At 40.0% G+C, this 19,901-nt stretch overlaps 1 protein-coding gene across 5 annotated transcripts in view; it reads right to left on the reverse strand.

Moving 5' to 3' along the window:
* Window positions 1-19,488, reverse strand: part of NLGN1 (neuroligin 1) — a gene marked incomplete at both ends in the record, with an annotated part of 304,519 nt that extends 285,031 nt beyond the window's left edge. For 2 of the 5 annotated variants that reach the window (XM_084267403.1, XM_084267402.1), the window contains one exon: window positions 18,993-19,485. In XM_084267403.1, coding sequence (XP_084123529.1) covers window positions 18,993-19,485 — 493 coding nt within the window. Of the gene's footprint in view, window positions 1-18,425; window positions 18,486-18,992 lie in introns of all 5 variants that reach the window. The other 3 variants (XM_084267401.1, XM_084267404.1, XM_084267405.1) reach the window with 3 other exon arrangements.
* Between the last annotated feature and the right edge of the window lie 413 nt (window positions 19,489-19,901).

Consider the following 19,901-nt stretch of genomic DNA (forward strand, 5'->3'; position numbering starts at 1 on the left):
AAAGCTCTGGGATTAGCTAAATCAAATATTCCCTTCAACCCAAGATAAGCAAAACTAAATTTAAGAAGGTTAAATTTCCAAACCTTTCAACACTGTTTTACACAAAGAAAATCATTGTCCATTTTTCTTCTTTTTTCCAGATATTAAGTGTAATTACTTTTTAATACTCATATTAGGCAACATACCCCAAATTACAGAAGCCCACTGTAATTTTAGCCCACTAAAAGCTGTATACTAAGATATCAATCTAAATAAATCACTGCAGAACACATCTGTGTTGCTACAACACACGCACTTGCCCCACCAGTGGTAAGGCACCTCTACCCCATGGTAGAGGTACCCTACCATGTAGAATACCCTCTACCCCATGAGTAATTCTCCCTTCCCCTTCCCTGCAACTGCCACGCAGAAGTGAGCAATTTTTTTGCTTTCCCTATAAAAAAATCTAGTGTACCATGAACTGTGGTCCAGAACAGCACAGAGGATGTGGACAAGAAGACTGATACAACATGGCAGAAGCACTTCTGAAGGCTGCATGGTAATCCTCAAGGTTGCATCGCTATTAAAATTTTATAGCAATACAGGATTAAATAGGGGTTTTTTCCTCTTTTTTTGAGCACATCTTTATTCCTAAAGCTTTCCATTATGTGTAAAGTAGCAAGGAGTTTTCAAGCCTAATTGTTATGTTCTTCTGACTTTTCTACTTTATGCATTTCTGTCAGTCTGAGGAATGACAATGAAGAACTCAGTTCTCTTTGATTTCAGTCAGGTCCAAGTTAATTTTCATCTCAGACAACCCTGTGTTACTTCACAACAGAGTAGCTGAGATACAGAAATCTGAGGAATCGTAGTTTAATAAATATTAATAGGATTGAAAAGCCATCAAATGTACTCTCAGCTTTTATGTTTATATTACTTTGATTTACAAAACCTAAAGATTCATCTTATTTTCATATAGCAATGGTTCTTTAAAATACAACCTGTATCTTCTGCATCACGATCTCACCAATTATTTCAGGTCCTAAAAGGGTAAATCCCAGACACAATGTAATCAGTAGGTTATTACTGTCTTGTAATTGTTTAATTTAAATACCTTTTTGTTAAAGATACATAATCAAGTTTCTTCCTTCCTGTGTAAAAAAATAAAGAGGAAAAAAAAATCAAGAAAATCTACATCTGCCTCCTGCAACTGTTAGGTACTAGAGATTTCCACTGCTACACTGTACTTGAAGCAGAATTTTACCACTATAGGCACCACCATATGCACAAAGACACAGATGTATCCAAGAAGGCAGAGTAATCTCAGCAACATATTCAACTGAAAAACTGCAAGCAGTTTTAATAGTGGAAACCAGGAAAATGAGAGGGGGAAATGCCTGAAAGACATTCTTCTTTTTTTATTTTTTTATCACTATTTTTAAGAAAACTAAGATTTTTTAATCAATGAGAGGGAGTGTTTTTTCACCGTTCACAAGAAAGGAGGGCAAGATCACATCAGAATCTGGATTACATCAGACTGGCAGCAAGATAAGGTCAATTAGGGATCAGATTGTTGCTAATTCAGGTCTCTGGCTTTATTACTATGAGGAATTACTCTGATTCACTAAAAGAGAGCACAACAATAAAGCAGTTCAACCCTGCCTACCACAGACCGTAAAATGAGTATGGATATCAAAAAGCCATGCTCATAGAAACACCAGCATTAATGCAGTTGTCACTGTTACCCCACACAATCTAAGCTTCCTTTAAAAAAATTCTGGGCCATCAAGATCATGCAGAAAACTTAAAATAAGTACAATAATTTTGTCACATCTGCTGCCAGAACAAATGACATGATGACTCCAAGAAAGACATAAAAGTCATTTTAATTATCTCTTCTTTGAAGGAGGCGTTGGCTCAAGCCAGACAGTCTGGATCCAAATCTGAATTGTCGCAAAGCTCAAGGTGAACCCCAGATGTGTTGTTAAAGCCCTCTCCACTATCAGTAAAGTCAGTTATCAGGGACATCAGCTCTTCCTACAAAACCGCTAAGCACTTAACATCTGCTTGAACAGTCAGCATCTTGGGCGTGTTTGCTGGATCTGTGAAGTCTTGCACCGAATGCAGCTCACAAATAATAAGCACTTGCTCTGAGGAGCAGCATTTCATCCGTGCCAGGTGCAAACCCAGAGGATCAAGAGGAGGTGTGGGCCCTGTTCACAGTTAGCGAAACGCTGCATTTTTCCCACTTCTCCAAACTGAAAGTGTGATCAGTACAACACGGTTTGTTCCATGGCTTCCAGCACATTTAACACTGCGACTTTTGAGTGAATTTTTGCAGCATTGTTTCCACGTTTTATGCAGGGTTGCACGGATGCCTTTCTAAACACACACAGACATAAAGCTGTCCAGGTGACACACGAAAAATATAATTGGAGTTGGTGCTTTCATAAAAGCAAATTAGCAGTCGCTCAGGTTGCGATGGATGGCAGCCCCCAGAGGATTGCTGCGCTGGCAGGGAAGGAACTGCAACTTCCATTACAGTCAAATGTTCTGGGGTTTAATGCTATTTTGTTATAACATGCATGTACAAGTTTGCTGGTTATATATTGATTCCTGTGTATAGCTTTTGGCTGATCTTTTTGTCCACAGACTCAGACACTCCACTCCCGCTCCTTAAAATACTCCCTCTTCAAGTAAGTGAAAAGAAAGTTATGGTAAAGAAGCAAATAAACACAACTGTGAGTAAAGAAGGCCAACAGCAATGTCTTTTTAGCTCAGGGTGAGACCACACGGTGGTACAAATACTCACCTTGCTCATTCAAACAGCGACTAGATTCGTGCCCATTTTATAATATTACGACTAGACTTACCAACATTTTACAACCACTTTAAAATGCCAATGCAACATGCAGGGGATTTGTGCTCCCTGGAGTCACCCTTCAAGTTTCAGCAAACTATGGGCCAACTCCTGCTGCTGTCACAGCAACTGGCAATGTTGCCACCAGCCAGGGCTTTAAATTAACGTCCACCTTGCACCACTGCTGGAGAAGCCTCCGGCTCCACAGCCACTCTCCTCCAGAGCACGCGTGGAGGGCCTTACATCCTTGCAGCCTGATTCCCTACATACACTCTGCAGCACTTCAGCACAATGAGCAGCATTTGATCAGAAAAGTGATGCCTGTGTGCATGGTCAGCCCTCCACACTGAGCAGAACAAGGTCAGTCGACATCTCATGCAGCCACGTGGCTTTTTCTAGGCAAAATTTTGTTTTAAACACTGTATTTTTTTAAATGCTACAGCTGATTATTCTAGCATATATTATGCCACTTACTGTCCCTTTATTTCAAGCAATCTCCACAGAATCAGCTGTAATGCATGGTGCAGTACCATACCACACACATTGCCACACAATATGTAACACCATAACAAAGTCACCAGGCAATAACAATCTGCGGATTTCTGTAAGGTAAGGCTAGCCTGTTCAGCCCTGGTTACTGTGTTGTTTAGGTACACTTTTACTCTTTGCACTCACCCTTCCATGCGTGTTAAAATAAAATCATATTAGCAAAAATAAAAAAGGAGAAAATTATCAGCATTCCACACAAGGTTAGGGACTGAGTTTGAAAAACAGCTTCTCTGTGCATCTGATGCAGCACTTCACTGTCACGCTGCTGGCTCAGGAGGGAAAGACAGTGGCCACTCTCACTGGCCCAGAGAACACCCTGTGCTGGGGCCTGAACGTCTCATTAGTTCCTCTGAAGAGGCCATTCCCCACTGTTCCACCTGACTTTGGGAAACAGGCACTAACCGGCGCACACATGAAGTAGCCATGGCAGAGAGAGAGAGGAGACCTGTTCAATCATGTCCGTCTCCGTTTGAAACACGCACTTGCCTCTGCCACCCATCGAGTTAAATGATTATATTCAGGAGCTGAAAGAGCACCGCTAAGACTCTGAGTGGTAAACACACAAATCAGGTCAATCCTTTTGCTTTCCTTGTAATCCCTGTACGTTATTTGTTACTGGCTTTTACTGCTGCCTCTTTCTCCTCTTCGGGCACTCTGTGCACGCATCCCCGCGCTCTTGCTCTCCCCTTCTCCTTCACGCCATGTATTATGGCAATCCCTTCTTATCAAAACTCCTGTACCCTGCGCTGCTTTACTACATCCACTGGCTTTATATCTTCACCTCTGTTGTCTTTTCTTCACTGTAAATTCTCTGGAGCAGAGAACTTGTTTTCTCCAAGTTCGTACTAAAGCCTGTAAATTTACAGCACTCTAGGAATGTTTGATAACAGCGCGTAAATAATTAATAAAAGCTGCAGCAACCCTTTCTTTTTCTCTATTTGGAGGCTGTAAGGCAGCAAGACAAGGGGGGAGGCAGAAAATATTTCATGGCCTAAGATAAGACTCCATTCTCACCCCTGTGGGGGGTAACCGACTGACAAATACTTGCACTTAGGAAAGATCAGGATTAAGTTGTGCAGGAATTAAAGACAAGAAGTATTGCTTCAGCTACACCAACCATAAAAGCAGCCCAGGAGCATCATAAACAGCCCAGCCCCAAAAAAATAAACATGCGATAAAAAGAATGGGATGTTTTAATTTCAGCTCCACAACGACATGCAGCCTCTCTCCCTCTCTGGGTCTGACTTTGCAGAAGTCTACTCTTTTATCCTAGTTTCTCCAACTCCAGCATAAAAAAAAAATTTAAAGGACATAGTGGGAAATGAATATCTTGTGATTTTGTAGCCCTAAAGAGGCAGTCAGTGTTCTTAAAATGACAAAAATGGAGGTGGACACATGAAATAAAGACAAATCAAACGCAACAAGATTATGAGAGCAGGGAACGCAGCAAGAAGTACAAAATAAGATAAAAAGACATTTGTTATTATAGGAGAGGCAGCGATACAAGGCAGGTAGGAAATTATTTTGGGAGAACGAGAACAGAGAAAATAAGGACAAAGCAAGGGAAAAGATATTTATGTATCTCAGATAAAATTTCCAGCTTCTACCAAACATTCCTATCCCCTGTATCCACCTCTAAGCTACCATCTGTTCTTCTTTTAAGTATGGAAATTTGGGCCTGGTCTTATAAAACTTGAGTTGAATTTTATGATTGACTTTGGCATGGCCAGGAACTTACCCACCAAGTGCAAAGGGGTGCAGGTGCTTTCCACTGCACCAAAATGGAAAAGACTTGATGGATTTTTGTGCCTTCAAAATTATCAATAAAGTAATTCTGACACTTATGTCCATTTTGCTGCTAAACACCCTGGTTTATCAGGGCAATCAAGTACTTGGGCACCAAAGAAAAGTAACTGCACTCAAAGAAATTTTGAGGCAAAAAGGTTCAGGGACAAAACCAGAAGCCACTATGTCTAACACTGAATGTTTAATCAGGCAAAAACATCATAAAAACACTGCAAAAAAGGACAGTAAATTACTTGATTTTAGTGCAGTGAAGTCTTCAAAATTAGTTCTTTTTTAGGACAGAGACATGATGACTAGCTTCTGACAAGATATTGGCACAGCAGGGCACACACAAGTCCTGATTAGCTGCTGTGTGACGGAATCTTTAGTTGATATTTGGTCTATTTTGGTGTTCATTTTTGATCTTTCCTCTTTGACTTTAATTGGTCAAAATCCAAACCTTTTTTTAAAATTTATTTAATACCAGTTAGCTCTTCCTTCATTTCCAGAATCTCAGGTCACATGTTCCTAATAAAGATAAGGAAAATAAGGTACTTTGTGGTTTTTTCTGTCACTTCTTCAATATCAACTAATTCTGAAGTAGCAAGAACATGCCTAACAGCTGCAACATCACTTGTGGTAATTTCTGGATTAGTTTTGGGGAAAAAAAAACCAACCGACCCAAGAACACGAACTGTTACATCATGATCCGGATGCCCTTCACCTTCATTTAAAAAAGAACAGGTATACTGCAAGTGCAAACCTGTGCTTCCAGGCAAGAATTCAGTAGGGAAAGAGTATGATACAATCTTGCTTTAGATTTTAATATCAGACAAAGCCATCAGATGCTTCTTTGTTAACTCCTAAACCAGTGATAATCCCAGTTTTTTCACCTCTTTGTACTTACAGTTGTTAATAACACGGGGAAATACTGCACGGTATTTCAGAGCCCTAGCTGCTGTTGTATGAATGCATGAGAGCCTCCTCACTGATTGATTTACATCCACAACTCCTCTTCCAAGAGCTTCCTTCCCAAATTAAACATGCTAATGATTTTCTATGCAAAATTTAACAACCTAATAGGCTGAACAAGTCAAATGAAAAAACACTAATTGTGGCCTTTGATGTATACTATTCTGCCAATTCTCTCATGAAAACAGTATATTAGCATTAGCTGGAGTACTTCCTAAAATATATATTAATAAAGAAAAGCTCATATATATGTATATACATGTTAAGAATACGATACTGCAGGCTGTAGAAATCACAACTTCAAGGCTTAGGACTGACACAAATGGCTATTATGCACCAGAAAACCATTTTCACGGGAGCTCTGAAAACCAGCTACCAAAGGATGAATCACAAACCTTTATCTGAATTAGCTCGTGTTGGTTCATAACGCTGGGTTTATGCAATAACAGTGGTCAAAATAAGATTCCACAGTCAAAATAATAAATACAGAATGAGATAAGAGAGGTAATGAAAGGCTGGCAAGCGAGCAGAAGGCTTCCTGCCTAACCCCACAGGTCTGAAATGAGCTCCCCCAAGAAACTGCCCAGTTGCTTTATAAAGTAAGATTTCCACATTCACGTATTTTTTTCCACCTAGACTACAAACAATAAAGCATTTTAGCCTGTGACCAGCGTCACAGAGAGAGCTTCAGTGCAGAAATTGGTTTATTCTGTCCTCCAGCCCAGCTCTGAGCATGAGGCTTGGTGCCACTGTGGTCTTAACGCGTGTAAATAAAAGAGGCAAACAAACAATAAGAGAGTATAAATATTCTCTAAAGAAATACGGTGACACGAGATTGCTTTCTATTGCTTTGTCTTTAAGAGTTTGCTTATAATGATTTGATAATCTAATCTAATTGATCTCTCCGAGTACTTCTATGGCTCTAATCACTGTACTATCTGATTAGTGGAACAGATCCATACTTTATCTCCAGATTTAATAACTAAATCTATACTTGAAATAGAGTCACACAAGTTCACCAGAGGGAGAGGGCCAGATGCTGCTTAGCCAGGGGAGGAGGGAGGGCATGGGGAAAAGCTAGTGAGGTCCAGAAACACTGGACAGGAGCATTTGGCTTGGTGTCAAATCATCCCTCTGCAACCGAGCTCTGTTTAAGCAGCACATTTGTGGGGTTACAGAAGTAAAGCAGGACTGTGAGTGACACGACTAATGGGGGCACAACCAAAAATGAGCTACTGCCTAAGGCCTGCTCTCCTTCAAACCATCTTCTTTGCAAGCATAAATGCAATGTAATTATTATTATTATAGTTTCTTTGTTCTCTTCCAGGCTAGCACTTCATCAGCCTGAAAATGATGACATTTCCTGAAATGTGTTTCAATGGCTTCTTAACCTTTCTAGTTCCTGAGTGCTGGTGCAATGTCATGCTGCACCGAGAGATTTCGGCAGCGAAGAGGTTAACACCCAAAATTACTAATAACAACAACAGCATTCACTGAGCCAGATAATCACTCACACAGAATTTCAATCCAAAGCCACTTAAAATTCAAAAGAAACCACTGTATTTCGTTAAGGAAGTGACAGCGTTTAGAACATTCATAATTCAAACAACACGCCAAAATCCAACTCCCTGCTTAGTTTATCTGTTGTTAATCAAGCAACATTCAGGACTAATTTTTTGCTGTACCTTAGGTCAGACTTATTTAGTGACATGCCCTCTGACACATGTCCAGGTGCTGGGCAAAGAGGGGTGGCAGCCAGACCCCTCATGCAGTGCAAATACCCAGCGTTGAAGTGATACGAAGCATTTCTACTAAATTGTGTGTTTCTTCCTCTCACATCTGACTGCCACTTGTTTGTTGCGCTGATACTCAGCCAAACTAGCTTGTAGTTGAGTATGTCAAAGCTCTGGGCAGGAAAACAGCAACTAATATATGTTAGCAAACTCTGGAGAGAAAAATAGTTTCTGCCACTTAAAACTGCAGGGTGGAATTGTGCACCGCCTTCTTCTTGGTCTTATTTTGCCTAAAGCGAAAAAGCCTTTTAATCCTATTTCTATGCTCAGTTTGCATGCTGCCTGGCAGTGTACACCTGCTTCAATGTGTGTGTCAGGAGCCTTCTTTGCTGTCAAATCCCCTTCCTGCTTCTTTCAGCTCATCTTCTGGCTCCCAGCTCACCTCTGCAAGCAAACGTCCCTCTCATGCCTACCCACATTTCTGCAGCCATCTTTCAAAGATGTCAGGAACAGAAACAAAATCAGCCTGTCAAAAACACATGACTGTTTCACAGTTCAAGGGGCAATGTTCTCTTTCACATGTGAACGACACATAGTATAATGCACACAGAAGGGGATGTGAGGGATTTCTGCTAACAGGCCCAGATTCAGGGTGGAGGGGAGGAGGGATGGGTGGTGGTGTACTTTTACTGTGACCTCTTCAGCAATCATCCGTGTCTCTATAAAGCTCAAGCACCCGTTTCCCATGATCTGGTCTCATAATGTGCTTTCGGCCAGGTAATGCCTTCAATACTTAAAAGAACTGCAACACTGCAAGAATTGCCAGTTAATCAAGGGCTTCACGGCACTTCAAAGAAAAGACAATCGATGCATCTTTTGTGTCTTCCTTTATGTGAGGCTTCATCTATGGAGACTTCATATAAAAGACACTGCAGGTGCTTCAGCACTGAAGTACAGCAATTATTTTTGGTTTCACACGTTATTGTTTCCGGTAAAAGTAATCCATGTGTCATTAACAAACTTCTCAGTTAATGACTGAGAAGTGTAGAAAACAAACTTAATTTTCTGTCCTGTTCCACATAGCACAGCGATTAATCAATTCATATGGAGGGGTACTTTGAGTTTAGCACCACAGAGAAGTAGGGAAAGGAGTAAGATTTTAAAATCTGGGTTTGCAGCCTGATTTCTTGTGAAATCTCACGCAGCAAACCTGCTTCTAGCACAGCTAGACACAGCAATATTGCATGGAGCCAAAGCACTCTAGATCATGGGGCACTATCATCAACAAGTGTGGTCTTGGAGTGAGTAAATGTGCAAAATCTTACATAATTTCCATCTGGCTCACCAAGTGTCTTAGATCCGGCCTTCAGCAACTACGTTCAGGGTTTTAGAAACTTGCAAATTCATTTTGGCACTTTAAAATAAATATGAAAACATATGAATCAATATCAATTCTGCAATCAAGTAAGAGAAATTGTACTAGGTTGCCTTTGAGCTTTCAGATCTGTTTATGACTGTATACATATACACAGATTCACAGATAAATGCATGTTTCATACTCCCTTACCACAGGAATGATCTTATTAAAACAAATGCTTTGGGAATGGGGCTTCTCAGAAACTCAGCTCTCATTGGTTTGGCGAGATCCAGCTGGTGAATGGTACGTTCTGTTTCCTCTTGACTACGTTAACACTCGTAAATTAAAGATGGAAAAGCAAAGCGTAGTGTTGGCAGAAACTAAAATAAAATCCCTGCCAGGGCACTGGAAGGGAGCTTGACAATTCAGCTTCTGGTTAGGGGCAGAAAGTCCTTAGAAAAGGACCACAACTGTAAGAGCAAAATCAGTTTCTGTATTGGCTGCCTCTGCGAGGAACCATGACACAGGATGATAAAACCAGGGAGCTCTTCTCCAGGCCATGGATGGACAGTCTTTCTTCAGCTTGGGGCACAATAAGACATTGCTGCTACCTCCAGATCTTCTTTGAGCTTTGTTCCCATCCTTCGACGGGACATTAAAATTCTTCACTGGAGTATATATCCTGCAAAGCCTCCTTCATCAGGCTTGAGCAAAAACGAGCTGACATGAATTAAGTAAATTAAACAGAAGGTTTGCCTAACCTGCCTGAACACATCTGAAGCAACTGGGAAGAAAGTGCATGAGTCATTCCCCTAACAAAACTGGGAGCAAAGACTGGAGGAGGAGCCCCAGCTGGTCAGTGGGAGGTAAGCAGCCGGGTGCAAGGGAGATGGGAGGCCCCTCCAGCTGGTTTGTATGTAACTCCAGTCTGCCCAGAGCCTCAGCCCCGATGGCGGGGTGCCGTCTTTGGAAGCAAAACCGAGGCGGATGTCATGGTAAAGGTGGCTGCACGGTTGCCAGTCATGCCATAGGTACACTGTTATACACCCATCACTTAAGAACACTCTGTATTAGATTTTTAGAAAAGAGAATGATAAAATAAGCCCTAAGATTATATATGCCTCACTGCCATTTTCAATGACTTTTAAAATTAACTGAAGGGAGAGAAGAGAGATCATCTGTACAGTGCAGAAAGTTGACATGAAAAAGGATGAAAAATCTGTGATCCTGAGGTTTTGGTAGATTCTGGCATATGTTATCCTTGCCTGTCATTCCCCATCCACTCTGGAGAAGATAAAGGGAGACACTCCCTTTATCTTCCTCTGCACCCACACTGCTTTGTCCACATCCTGTGTTTGGAGCATCACAAGGACTGATGCTACAAGAGGAAATTTCCCTGACTTTAACCAACACCTGGAGTTGCGTTATTTGGACACTCCAATATATAAGCAGATCCCAGAACCCAGCACGCAATGAAAACCTCCTGATGTTTAGTGGAGCTTTTTCATCATCTTGAGCCAACTGATGGGTAAGTTTTTCACTCTGCATAGAAGAAGGATGTCTAAGTACAGACTGTGCTCACACAGGGATCCTATTTGCTCTGGGCTGAGCTTTCTGAAAGATTCAGTGTGCTGTGCAATCTTCTTACAAAACACACCCTTCCATTGAAAATCTGCAGACAGTTTTTGGGTGTAAGAATATAGAGAACAGAAAGTAAAGACAGAAAGGCAATAGAGACAAATCCCTTTCCACGAGCTCTGTGACATCTTTTCTCAAAATAACTTTGGAGGGGTTTTACTGCCAGTTCATAATGTGGATGAATCACTTCTGATATTTCTGATAAAACAATATTCAAAACTTCAAAATCACTTCCAATTCATTTATGCCACCATTTAATTAGGGCTTCTGCAACATGTTACAAGGACGTCATTATCCCCTATAATTGTATAATAATTACAATTTTTAATGAAATAATTGCAAGTACACTAGATGTGTAGATATAATTATGGTAATTACATAAATACCTGATTTTCAGCTAATAATTAAAGAAGGCCTTTACAAAAAGGGTGAAATTTAACAAATGGAAGTGTTCCAGAAAACAAATACAAAGAATAAATGGCTGGCTGTCTCCTATACATTTCACTCTTACTGGGTTACACACACACACCCCTATATATGATTTTCCAGACATTATGAAATAACATAAGGATAAAAAAAAATTAAACAAATATTAAAATCATATCAAGAGACCTAAATACTTCTCCTCTGCAGGGCCTGATCCAAACCCACTGACACTAATGTAACTCAAACTATGATAGCTCAGCAGATCACAAGACACTGACTTGTAAGTGATCATTGAGAGGAGGAGGATGTGAATAGCACCCACAGCAGCATGCAAACTGTTCTCTGACTCCTCAGCAACATAAAGGGACAGATCCTGAAGAACCATGTCATGCTCAGGGAAAGGCCCACATGCAGAGGAGCCCCTGGTAGCTGCTGATGAACTGCAGGCCATCCTTCAGGGCATGGCTGTTGCTAAAGCTCACCAGTCATACCAGCTGTCCCCAAATGTGACTTTTTGGTGGAACCTGCGGGCAATACCCCGGGTAACACAGAAATCCTGCAGAAGACTTATTCTCCCTCTGCTCCCCCTAGGTGGACGGGCCTTTACAAGGCCATGGTATTTCAATAAAGAATTTCTTACAGAGCTTTTTCAGCTGAAGAACCATTCTTCAGCCAGGTGGTTTTCCTTCAAGCACATTCCTCAGGCTAAACTTACTATGCATTTTCTGTAATATCAGCATGACTAAGAAAGGCAAAAGACACCCTCAACGACAAGCATATAGAGACGTCTACCAAGGCAGATTCTGCTTACTGCTCTGATAGCACAAAGCAATATTAAAAGGAGTCCCAGAGCAGAGGAATTAGCAACGTGATTTACTGTTGCTGGCTACATGTTTCAAAAAACACTTTGGCAAAACGCCGGAATGGAAAATGGGCTGCAGCACCTGCACTACGCCCTTTGCATGTGCCTTAAAATTTCTGCATTCCCTTAGAGAAGCCCTGAGGTTACTCTGATTTTGGCCAGAGACCTCTCTGATCCCAGCAACATCTAAGAATATGGGTGCAAACATGGCTTAAACTCAGCTTTGTCCCACTTCCCTTAGCCCTGAATTGTTCAGTGCTGCTTCTTTTTCAGGATAAATCTTCAGTATTACAAGCATGAGAACGTAAAATAAGAGATACTAATATTAAAACAGAAGGAAATGGTTTGATATCCCAAAAACAAATCTCATTTATGTTAAGCTCATTAAAGCAGTTGCATTCTGAATGCAGAGTATAATTAATACTATACATATCAAAGTAAAGACTGTATATAAAGTTGACAACAGAAAGTAAGTAAAAATGAAGAAAGCTGAAGAATTATAAGTGAAAAGAATTAAAAAAAAAATTCAAATTATACTGGAGCAATATTCAAGTTATAAGCAGATTATTAACATTATAATTTGAGATGATCCTTAAGAATGGTTTGACACGTGTAAGCATCATGTTTCAAGCTTCAACAAATATGCAAAGAATACAAAAAGTATTTGTATCTGTGTGTATCATAAGGAAACAAAGAAATGAAGAGCATGAATACAAAGAAGAGCAAAGGAACAGTATTACAATAGAGGGGAAAATGACCGGAAAAAAAGACAAGCAGAAAATAATAGTCACCCGAAAATCATATTAGTTACTCAAATGCTCCTCCTGAAAATGTACCAATATACTTAAGTAGCTATTTTCTTTATAATATTCATCCATTCTGGCTCTCAGTAATAAATTAGAAACTAGCAGATTGAAAAGAAAACCATCTCACAGTTGTTTACTAAGTACAAATGGTCCAACCCGAGAAAAGCCAGGGGAAGAAGCACGAACCAGTTTTATCCGACTTAGTATTATCAGGGTAACAGTACTATTTTAGAGCCTGTGTGTGGGAGGATGAGGAAAATGAAAAGCAAGCAGTAAAATAATGGACAAGGAAGGGAATTAGATCAGAATTTAAGACCTGTTAGAGCTATAAGCACTGTCAAGGTATATGAACAGAGCAATGACAGCACGACGACTGTGTGGTCAGCAAGAGCTCAGCGCCTGAAAAACCAGACATTTACAGAGGACTTTGACCAGTGTTGATGGCATTTAAGATGACTGGAGTCTTAAAATGCAGTCTGCAAAGGCTTCTACTGTCAAGCATTGGCTCGCCCAGAAAGAGGACTGCAGAAAGTGTATCAGAGTTTAAGCATTTTATTTTATTTCAAATATGACATAGACCTACTGCTCATCTTTGAAAAAATGCTGCTAACTGACACTAACAGCTTTGGATTGTGAAAGGATGAAAAGGTCTGTACAAGACAATGTTTGCTTCATTATCTTCTTCCATGTATTACTAGTATAATAGGAAATGCTGCAGTGGTATCTAAGGAATGAAAAACAGGAATACAGTGCTTCAAAAAGGAACAGAAAAAAATAGATCAATCTCAGTGCCTTAGTGCATAGCACTGGAGTTCACTTGTGTCTGCTGGTACCGCGGGGATGGATTTTGGCCTCAGAATGCCAGAAAGAGGAAGGATGAGGACTCTTCTGACGAGAACCAGCAAGGGAGAACAGGGGCAAAACTTCAAATGGGTGAAGGCAATGACTGACACAAATATATATACTACAGGCAAATAGTTCATTATGGATTTTCAGCAGTGCAGTGAAGATACACTCTCTTTGTAATGGCTGATAAACACCAACATACGCACTAAGGTAGCTCTGTGGGCTTAGATGCTCACTCTCAAGTCACCACGAGCCCTGGTAATGGGCTGCACACACATGTTCTTAGCCTACTGGCAATGCAGCCTATTTTGACATAGCTCAGCATACAGTGACGGAATCCCACACCTTAGATTTCATACTTTTCAGTTATATGGCTGTAGAGAAAGAATATTTCCATCATTTTTTACAAAATACCGTCTACGAGTCTGTTACTTTGATATAATCTTCTACATTACAGAGCTAGGAAAAAAGAATCGGATAATCAATTGAAAAATTGCCGGTGGAAAAAAACATTATACAGGTCTCAGCTTCTGCTTTTGTGGTTCATTTCAGAGCTGAAACAGGTTTTCAGAAAGGAGTTAATTTAACGAAGTCCACAGGAACTGCACATGTTGCATTAATTCCTCTTTTCCAAAATTGTATAAGTAAACATTTCTGGGTTAGTTAAATGGAGTATTGGAACAAACACCCAACAGAAACACAGTGTAACAGGTTAAATTGGGCTCTTCTCATTTCTGCCTGGATTTGTAAAAAATATTTCATATTGCTAAACTTAAAAGCCTTAGTTATCAGTGACGTTTACAAATCACAACTAATGTAACAGATTCTCAATCAAAACCAATGAATGATCAGAGTAGGGTGGGACTATAGCACCATGATTTGTGCTTCAGGTCCAGGAACGTATTTGTATGCATGTATATATGTTCCTATGCATCCATAGTAACCACAGCCATAACCCGGAAAGTATGGTGTTGGAGCTTCCCTCTGAAAATCAAGTAGCCCATTAGGAGGCATAAATATTAATAGAGCTGTCTAATCCTACACTCTCAAATGAGGTAGTTCAGATCATGATTCTTTGCATTTAAAATTTATTCACTGCACCAACTAGAATAAGAAACAGAATCTACACACAAAGAAGTCACTGATGTTGGGCCATCTCTTAGCCACTGATAATTCCTAAACATAAAAGTCAGGATCAAGTGATTTCTTTCCTTGTTCTACTCCCAGTTCTCCTACAAATATGAATGTATCCAAAACTACAGTGCCTCGTTCCATGACACTGAGTATGTATCATATCTCTACAGAAACTACACCTCCACATTTTCACACTCAGGTATCTTCAGGCAATACAAAGCCTTTAGTAAAGGTTCATAAGAATGAGCATTCTATCATCAATAATGCAGAACACACAATACCTGGGGTTTCTTTTAATGGTCATATTAGTGATAATTTTTTAATTTTCTTTGTGTGGTTGTTATTAAAGTAGGAAATTCATAGTGCAAGCTGTTGCAAGATGAGGATATTAATGCATTAAAAAACCCACAGGCATGCAGCTAAGGCAGGAGTAACAGTCCTCCTAAGAGACATCAAGTTTCCCTGCCATTCTGAGTCACAAGTGAAATGTTTGTATTTTCACTATTAAGTAAAATAGAGATCTGAAATTCCAAACAGAGTTCAAAACTATTCAGGTATTTCCTAGAAATGACACAAAAGTTTCCCAGGAAATACTACATAATTAGCAACATTCAGTAAAATCTGTTACCTACGATATAACTTTAAAATTAACATTTCCATTAAAATTTAGAATTGTAGCATCTAACCTCTAAAAAAAAAAAAAACCCAACACAGAATTAATCTGATGCCTTTGCACAGATTTTCTAACGCCAGCCCTAGCAAGAAGAGAGATTTCTGCTTGTATGCATCCCTGTAGCGGAATTGGTAATCTCTGACCTTCACCTACCTGAAGCAAAAGACACAAAAACAGATGACCTATCTTTAGATGAAGTAAACTGAAATATAGGCATTCCACATTTAGCAAGGAGCATGCTGCACTGTCTCATTCCTTTTCACCCAGCGCCAGTCTATCATGTTGTAGTCTATGCCATGTGTATATCCAAATCCCACCATAGCTCTGATGCTCATTAGAGCAAGGCTCTAGCATGACTCATGGGCAGAATTCCTTTCTTCTCGGCATCTATCTTCATCAGATTACTCCCTGTTCTTCAAAATTTAAATTTTTTCCTCCTGTTCCTCACCTGACAGGTATAGATTATTTATCGAATCCAATCTTCTTCATGTAATAAGAATGAAATAACGCATACGGGCATATACGGCTGTTGGTTCAGTCCCTCTGAATTTATATACCATTTATTAATTAAGAAGATGGTGTAAAAATCTCCCTCTTATTTCTGCATTTTCTCTTTCCAGTAAGTTTCACATTAAATATAATTAATGACTGCAACCTAAAAATCCATCAAAACAGAAAATACGAGGTCTTTCTTCTTTCTCATACAAAACCAATGCTATTTTCAAGCTGCTCTTGCTCCTAAAATGTTGTGTCTCTACTGCAACTTTGTTCTACAACTGATTTCTTTTACTACTAGGTATGGGGCAATCCAAGGCAAGGTTAATCTTAGGTTACGTACAGGTGAGTAGAGCACGACTTACTTGGAGAACAGAGATTATTACTTCAGCTACACCAGCTGCCCAGACTGAAAGTATTCAGAAGTTCTCTGAACTTGTCAAGGTAGGCTTCTGCTGCTTTTTATTGTGCTGCGTGTGCAGTGAATTTAACTGGAAAGGTACCCACTGAATTTCAAATAGCTCTGTCTTTATTCTCCTTCAGGCTCACAGGACAATAAACATGACTTGCTCATCTACTGGGCTCTTCCTCCCTTTATTTTTTTTGCTATTTTCCCTTTTTTTTAATATTCTCTCATAGGGAAAGATGCTTTCTGAGAACAATGATGGAGATCTGCATCTTTATTTATGACTTTGTGAATCAGCGTCTGGCTGATAGGAAGTGAAAGTTGCTCAGCTAATTACACATGCTTGATGAACTGCGTAATAACTGCTGCAGCACTGCACATTAATTGAACGCATATAAATGACAGCAGTTATTCTAACTTGAATGATGTGTGAAGAAGTGACGTTGCTCACAGTACCCTGATTATCTTTGTTTCCAACTTTGGGAATCAAGTTTAAACAATTGTATTTTTACAGCACTGAGGAAAAATTCCCCAGCAGAAAACATTAGGAGTTGCCTCAAAACCTGACACTTTAAAAACAAATTGCCTCAAGTCACTGGAAGTGGAGTTTGACATCTAAAAAAGCATACATTTAGCAACTACAATTAGCAATTAATAATTAACAAGCAGCCACAACTAACAGTCAGCAGGAGCTGTAAGAGCAAAAACCTTGGAATATAAGGCCACCTTCATTTAGACACCTAAATATAACCTTAAAAACCTAATACAGAGTTTACAGAGTTGAGCTTTGCCCAATTCTAAGCAATTTCATAACCTGGCGCTTTCCCAAAATGTATTTGGTCTGGAATAACACATAGCAACTGATATATGAAATATGGATTACAGCTAATAGGCAGCTGTGTACAGCCCCACAAGTCCCTGTTCACCCTAAATAGTAATCTGGATTCAAATGTAGTCTGCCTATTAAATAACACATTATTTTAAAGAAAACCATAAAGGAAAAAAAATTTATGTAAACCAACTGTATAAAGTAGTACAAAATTCATATTTCAAACCAGTACACCAAGCACCTGCTTTAAATCAGTACCAGAACGTACCCACTGTATCGCTTATCAACTGCTTTGGGAACTTGCAAATGTTCACAAAGAAATCTGCAAATCCTCCCATACTATCTATACAGAAAACGGTAGAAGCGAAGTTTCCAAAGCTTCCAAAAGCAGCCTAGTTTCCAGAGTGCTGTGTCACAATATTTTAACATTTCCCTACCCCCCTATTAAGAGATTTTTGGCTGTACAAAGAGAGCTGTAATCACCTAAGAAAGGAAACCAGCACTCACTTCTCGCAATGCGTAAACGAAGGGAAGAAACCCAGAGTGTTTCTCATCTACCTTTCCGTACAGTTAACACCATTCCAAGAAAATAGGGTGTATCGCGGAGAAAGTCGATGCAGATTCTCAGTTCTGCTTTGCTATAGCACCTAACAGCCGTTGTGCTACGCCAATGGAGTACAGACCGAGCTGCGGAGTTGTGCCAGCAACTTCAACGGCAACAGAACCCGGCCCCAGGCATAGGAGCTACCTCCTGTGCGTACACATACAACACACTGCACCTACGTACGAGGGGCAGACACTCCTCTGAACCGCAAGGCCAAGACAGAGAAGCTGCCAATAGGGTCAACATGAGAGAGAAGCTCAGGTGCGACCGAGTTCAGGCTTTACAAACGTTATCTTCTCATCTGCTTTGCACGGTCCTCGCTTTAAATACCTTTCTGGCTTCATTAGGACAAGACAGTCCCTAACAGTTGACAGCATCAGCAAATCAGCCTCTTTCAGCTGTATTACTTGTTCTTCCTTTGCAAGGTTTCGATCTTTTCCCCCATTATTTTTTCGTCCACTTTATACATACCTCCTTTTCTACAAATTTTCTTGCCGGGTTTTCTGGCACATTCCTTGGATATTCTTTTGACTGAAAAATGAATAGAAGACTAGAAAATAACATGGAGCTCCATCACAGACAGTAGGAGCATGCAACACCACTATCTAACTTAAATATGACCTGCTTTATTAGGTGCGGAAGATTCTCAACTTGTTGTGCCTGCACATGCAATGGATAAGATGTTGATGCATCTTCCCAGAAGTCAGTGGGTGGCAATGAGAATTAGGTACCAACTTTGACCTAAAAATACGCGTGCTGTGGGAGAAAAAAAATGAGTATAGACAGAAAGACCAAAAAAAAAAAAAAAAGAAAAAGAAAAAGAAAAAAGAAACAAGAACAAAAAAAAAACCAAAACAAAAAACCAAAACCAAACCCCAAGGACAGATTCATACACAGAAAAGCAGCATGCATACATGTAAAACGCTGGCATGCAAACAAAGAAAGCCATGCATGCTACTGGTACATATGAATTAATATTGTTAGAACATAGAACAGGAAAATAAAAAGATCTCCCTGTTTCGCCTGCTATTAACTCACCATCCTCGGTTGGGACATAGATATTTAAATAGAGGCAGTCTTCATTCTGATCTTGTACATAGGTGGAAACTACATCCAAGTTATTAGTAAACCACACGGGAAGCATGACTTCAGGCAACCTGCCTTCTATAATGTTCTGGGGACACACTGGAGCAAACTGGGTGGTATTTTTGATATCTGCCCAGGGAGACGGAGGCTCAGGAGGTTGGAAGCGGCGCTCCCCGGTTGGAGGGGCAGCATACGGAACCCCGAGAAACTGAATAACGGGCCCCAAGATTTCATTATTTAGTTCCTTCTTAATCCCTCTTATCTTGCCAAAGTTGGTGGTCACCACTGGGTTGGTATCATCCAATTTTTGGGAGGACACAGCTGCAGCATGAAGCAAAAATCCAAGTATACAAAAAGCAAAAGTGGCATTCAATCCCATGTGTAACAGGCGGACTAGCATCGCTCTCCATACACAGTTCAGCCACATGGATCTTGGAAAGGCCATGGTCCCACATTAGTTGTGTAACTACAATGAAGCAATCTGATTTGTATCCACTGGTGTAAAAACAGGGCAACCGAAGGAAACAGATCAAGTTTCCTAAATAGGTGCCTGTCAGAAAAATCTCAAGAGGCTTTTCATGCGGTAAGTATCTTCCATTGATTTCACACTTATTGAAGCTGCATCTTCACTCAGCACTATTTATCAGACTACATCCTATTGACAATTCTGTTTTCCATAGCAGCAATATGAAGAGAGCAGCCATTTACTGCAGAATCCCCTCTTATAAATCAAATCCAGTTAGCCGCAGGTCTATATCCTGGAGAAAATGAAAATAAATCATTAGTATGAAAGAGCTAATATGAGCAGAGTGATAACTAGATGTTTCACAAGTTACGTACATACATTAATAGTTGCTAGAG

This window comes from Gallinula chloropus, assembly GCF_964237585.1.
Source record: "Gallinula chloropus genome assembly, chromosome: 8".
In the NCBI taxonomy this organism is placed as follows: domain Eukaryota; kingdom Metazoa; phylum Chordata; class Aves; order Gruiformes; family Rallidae; genus Gallinula; species Gallinula chloropus.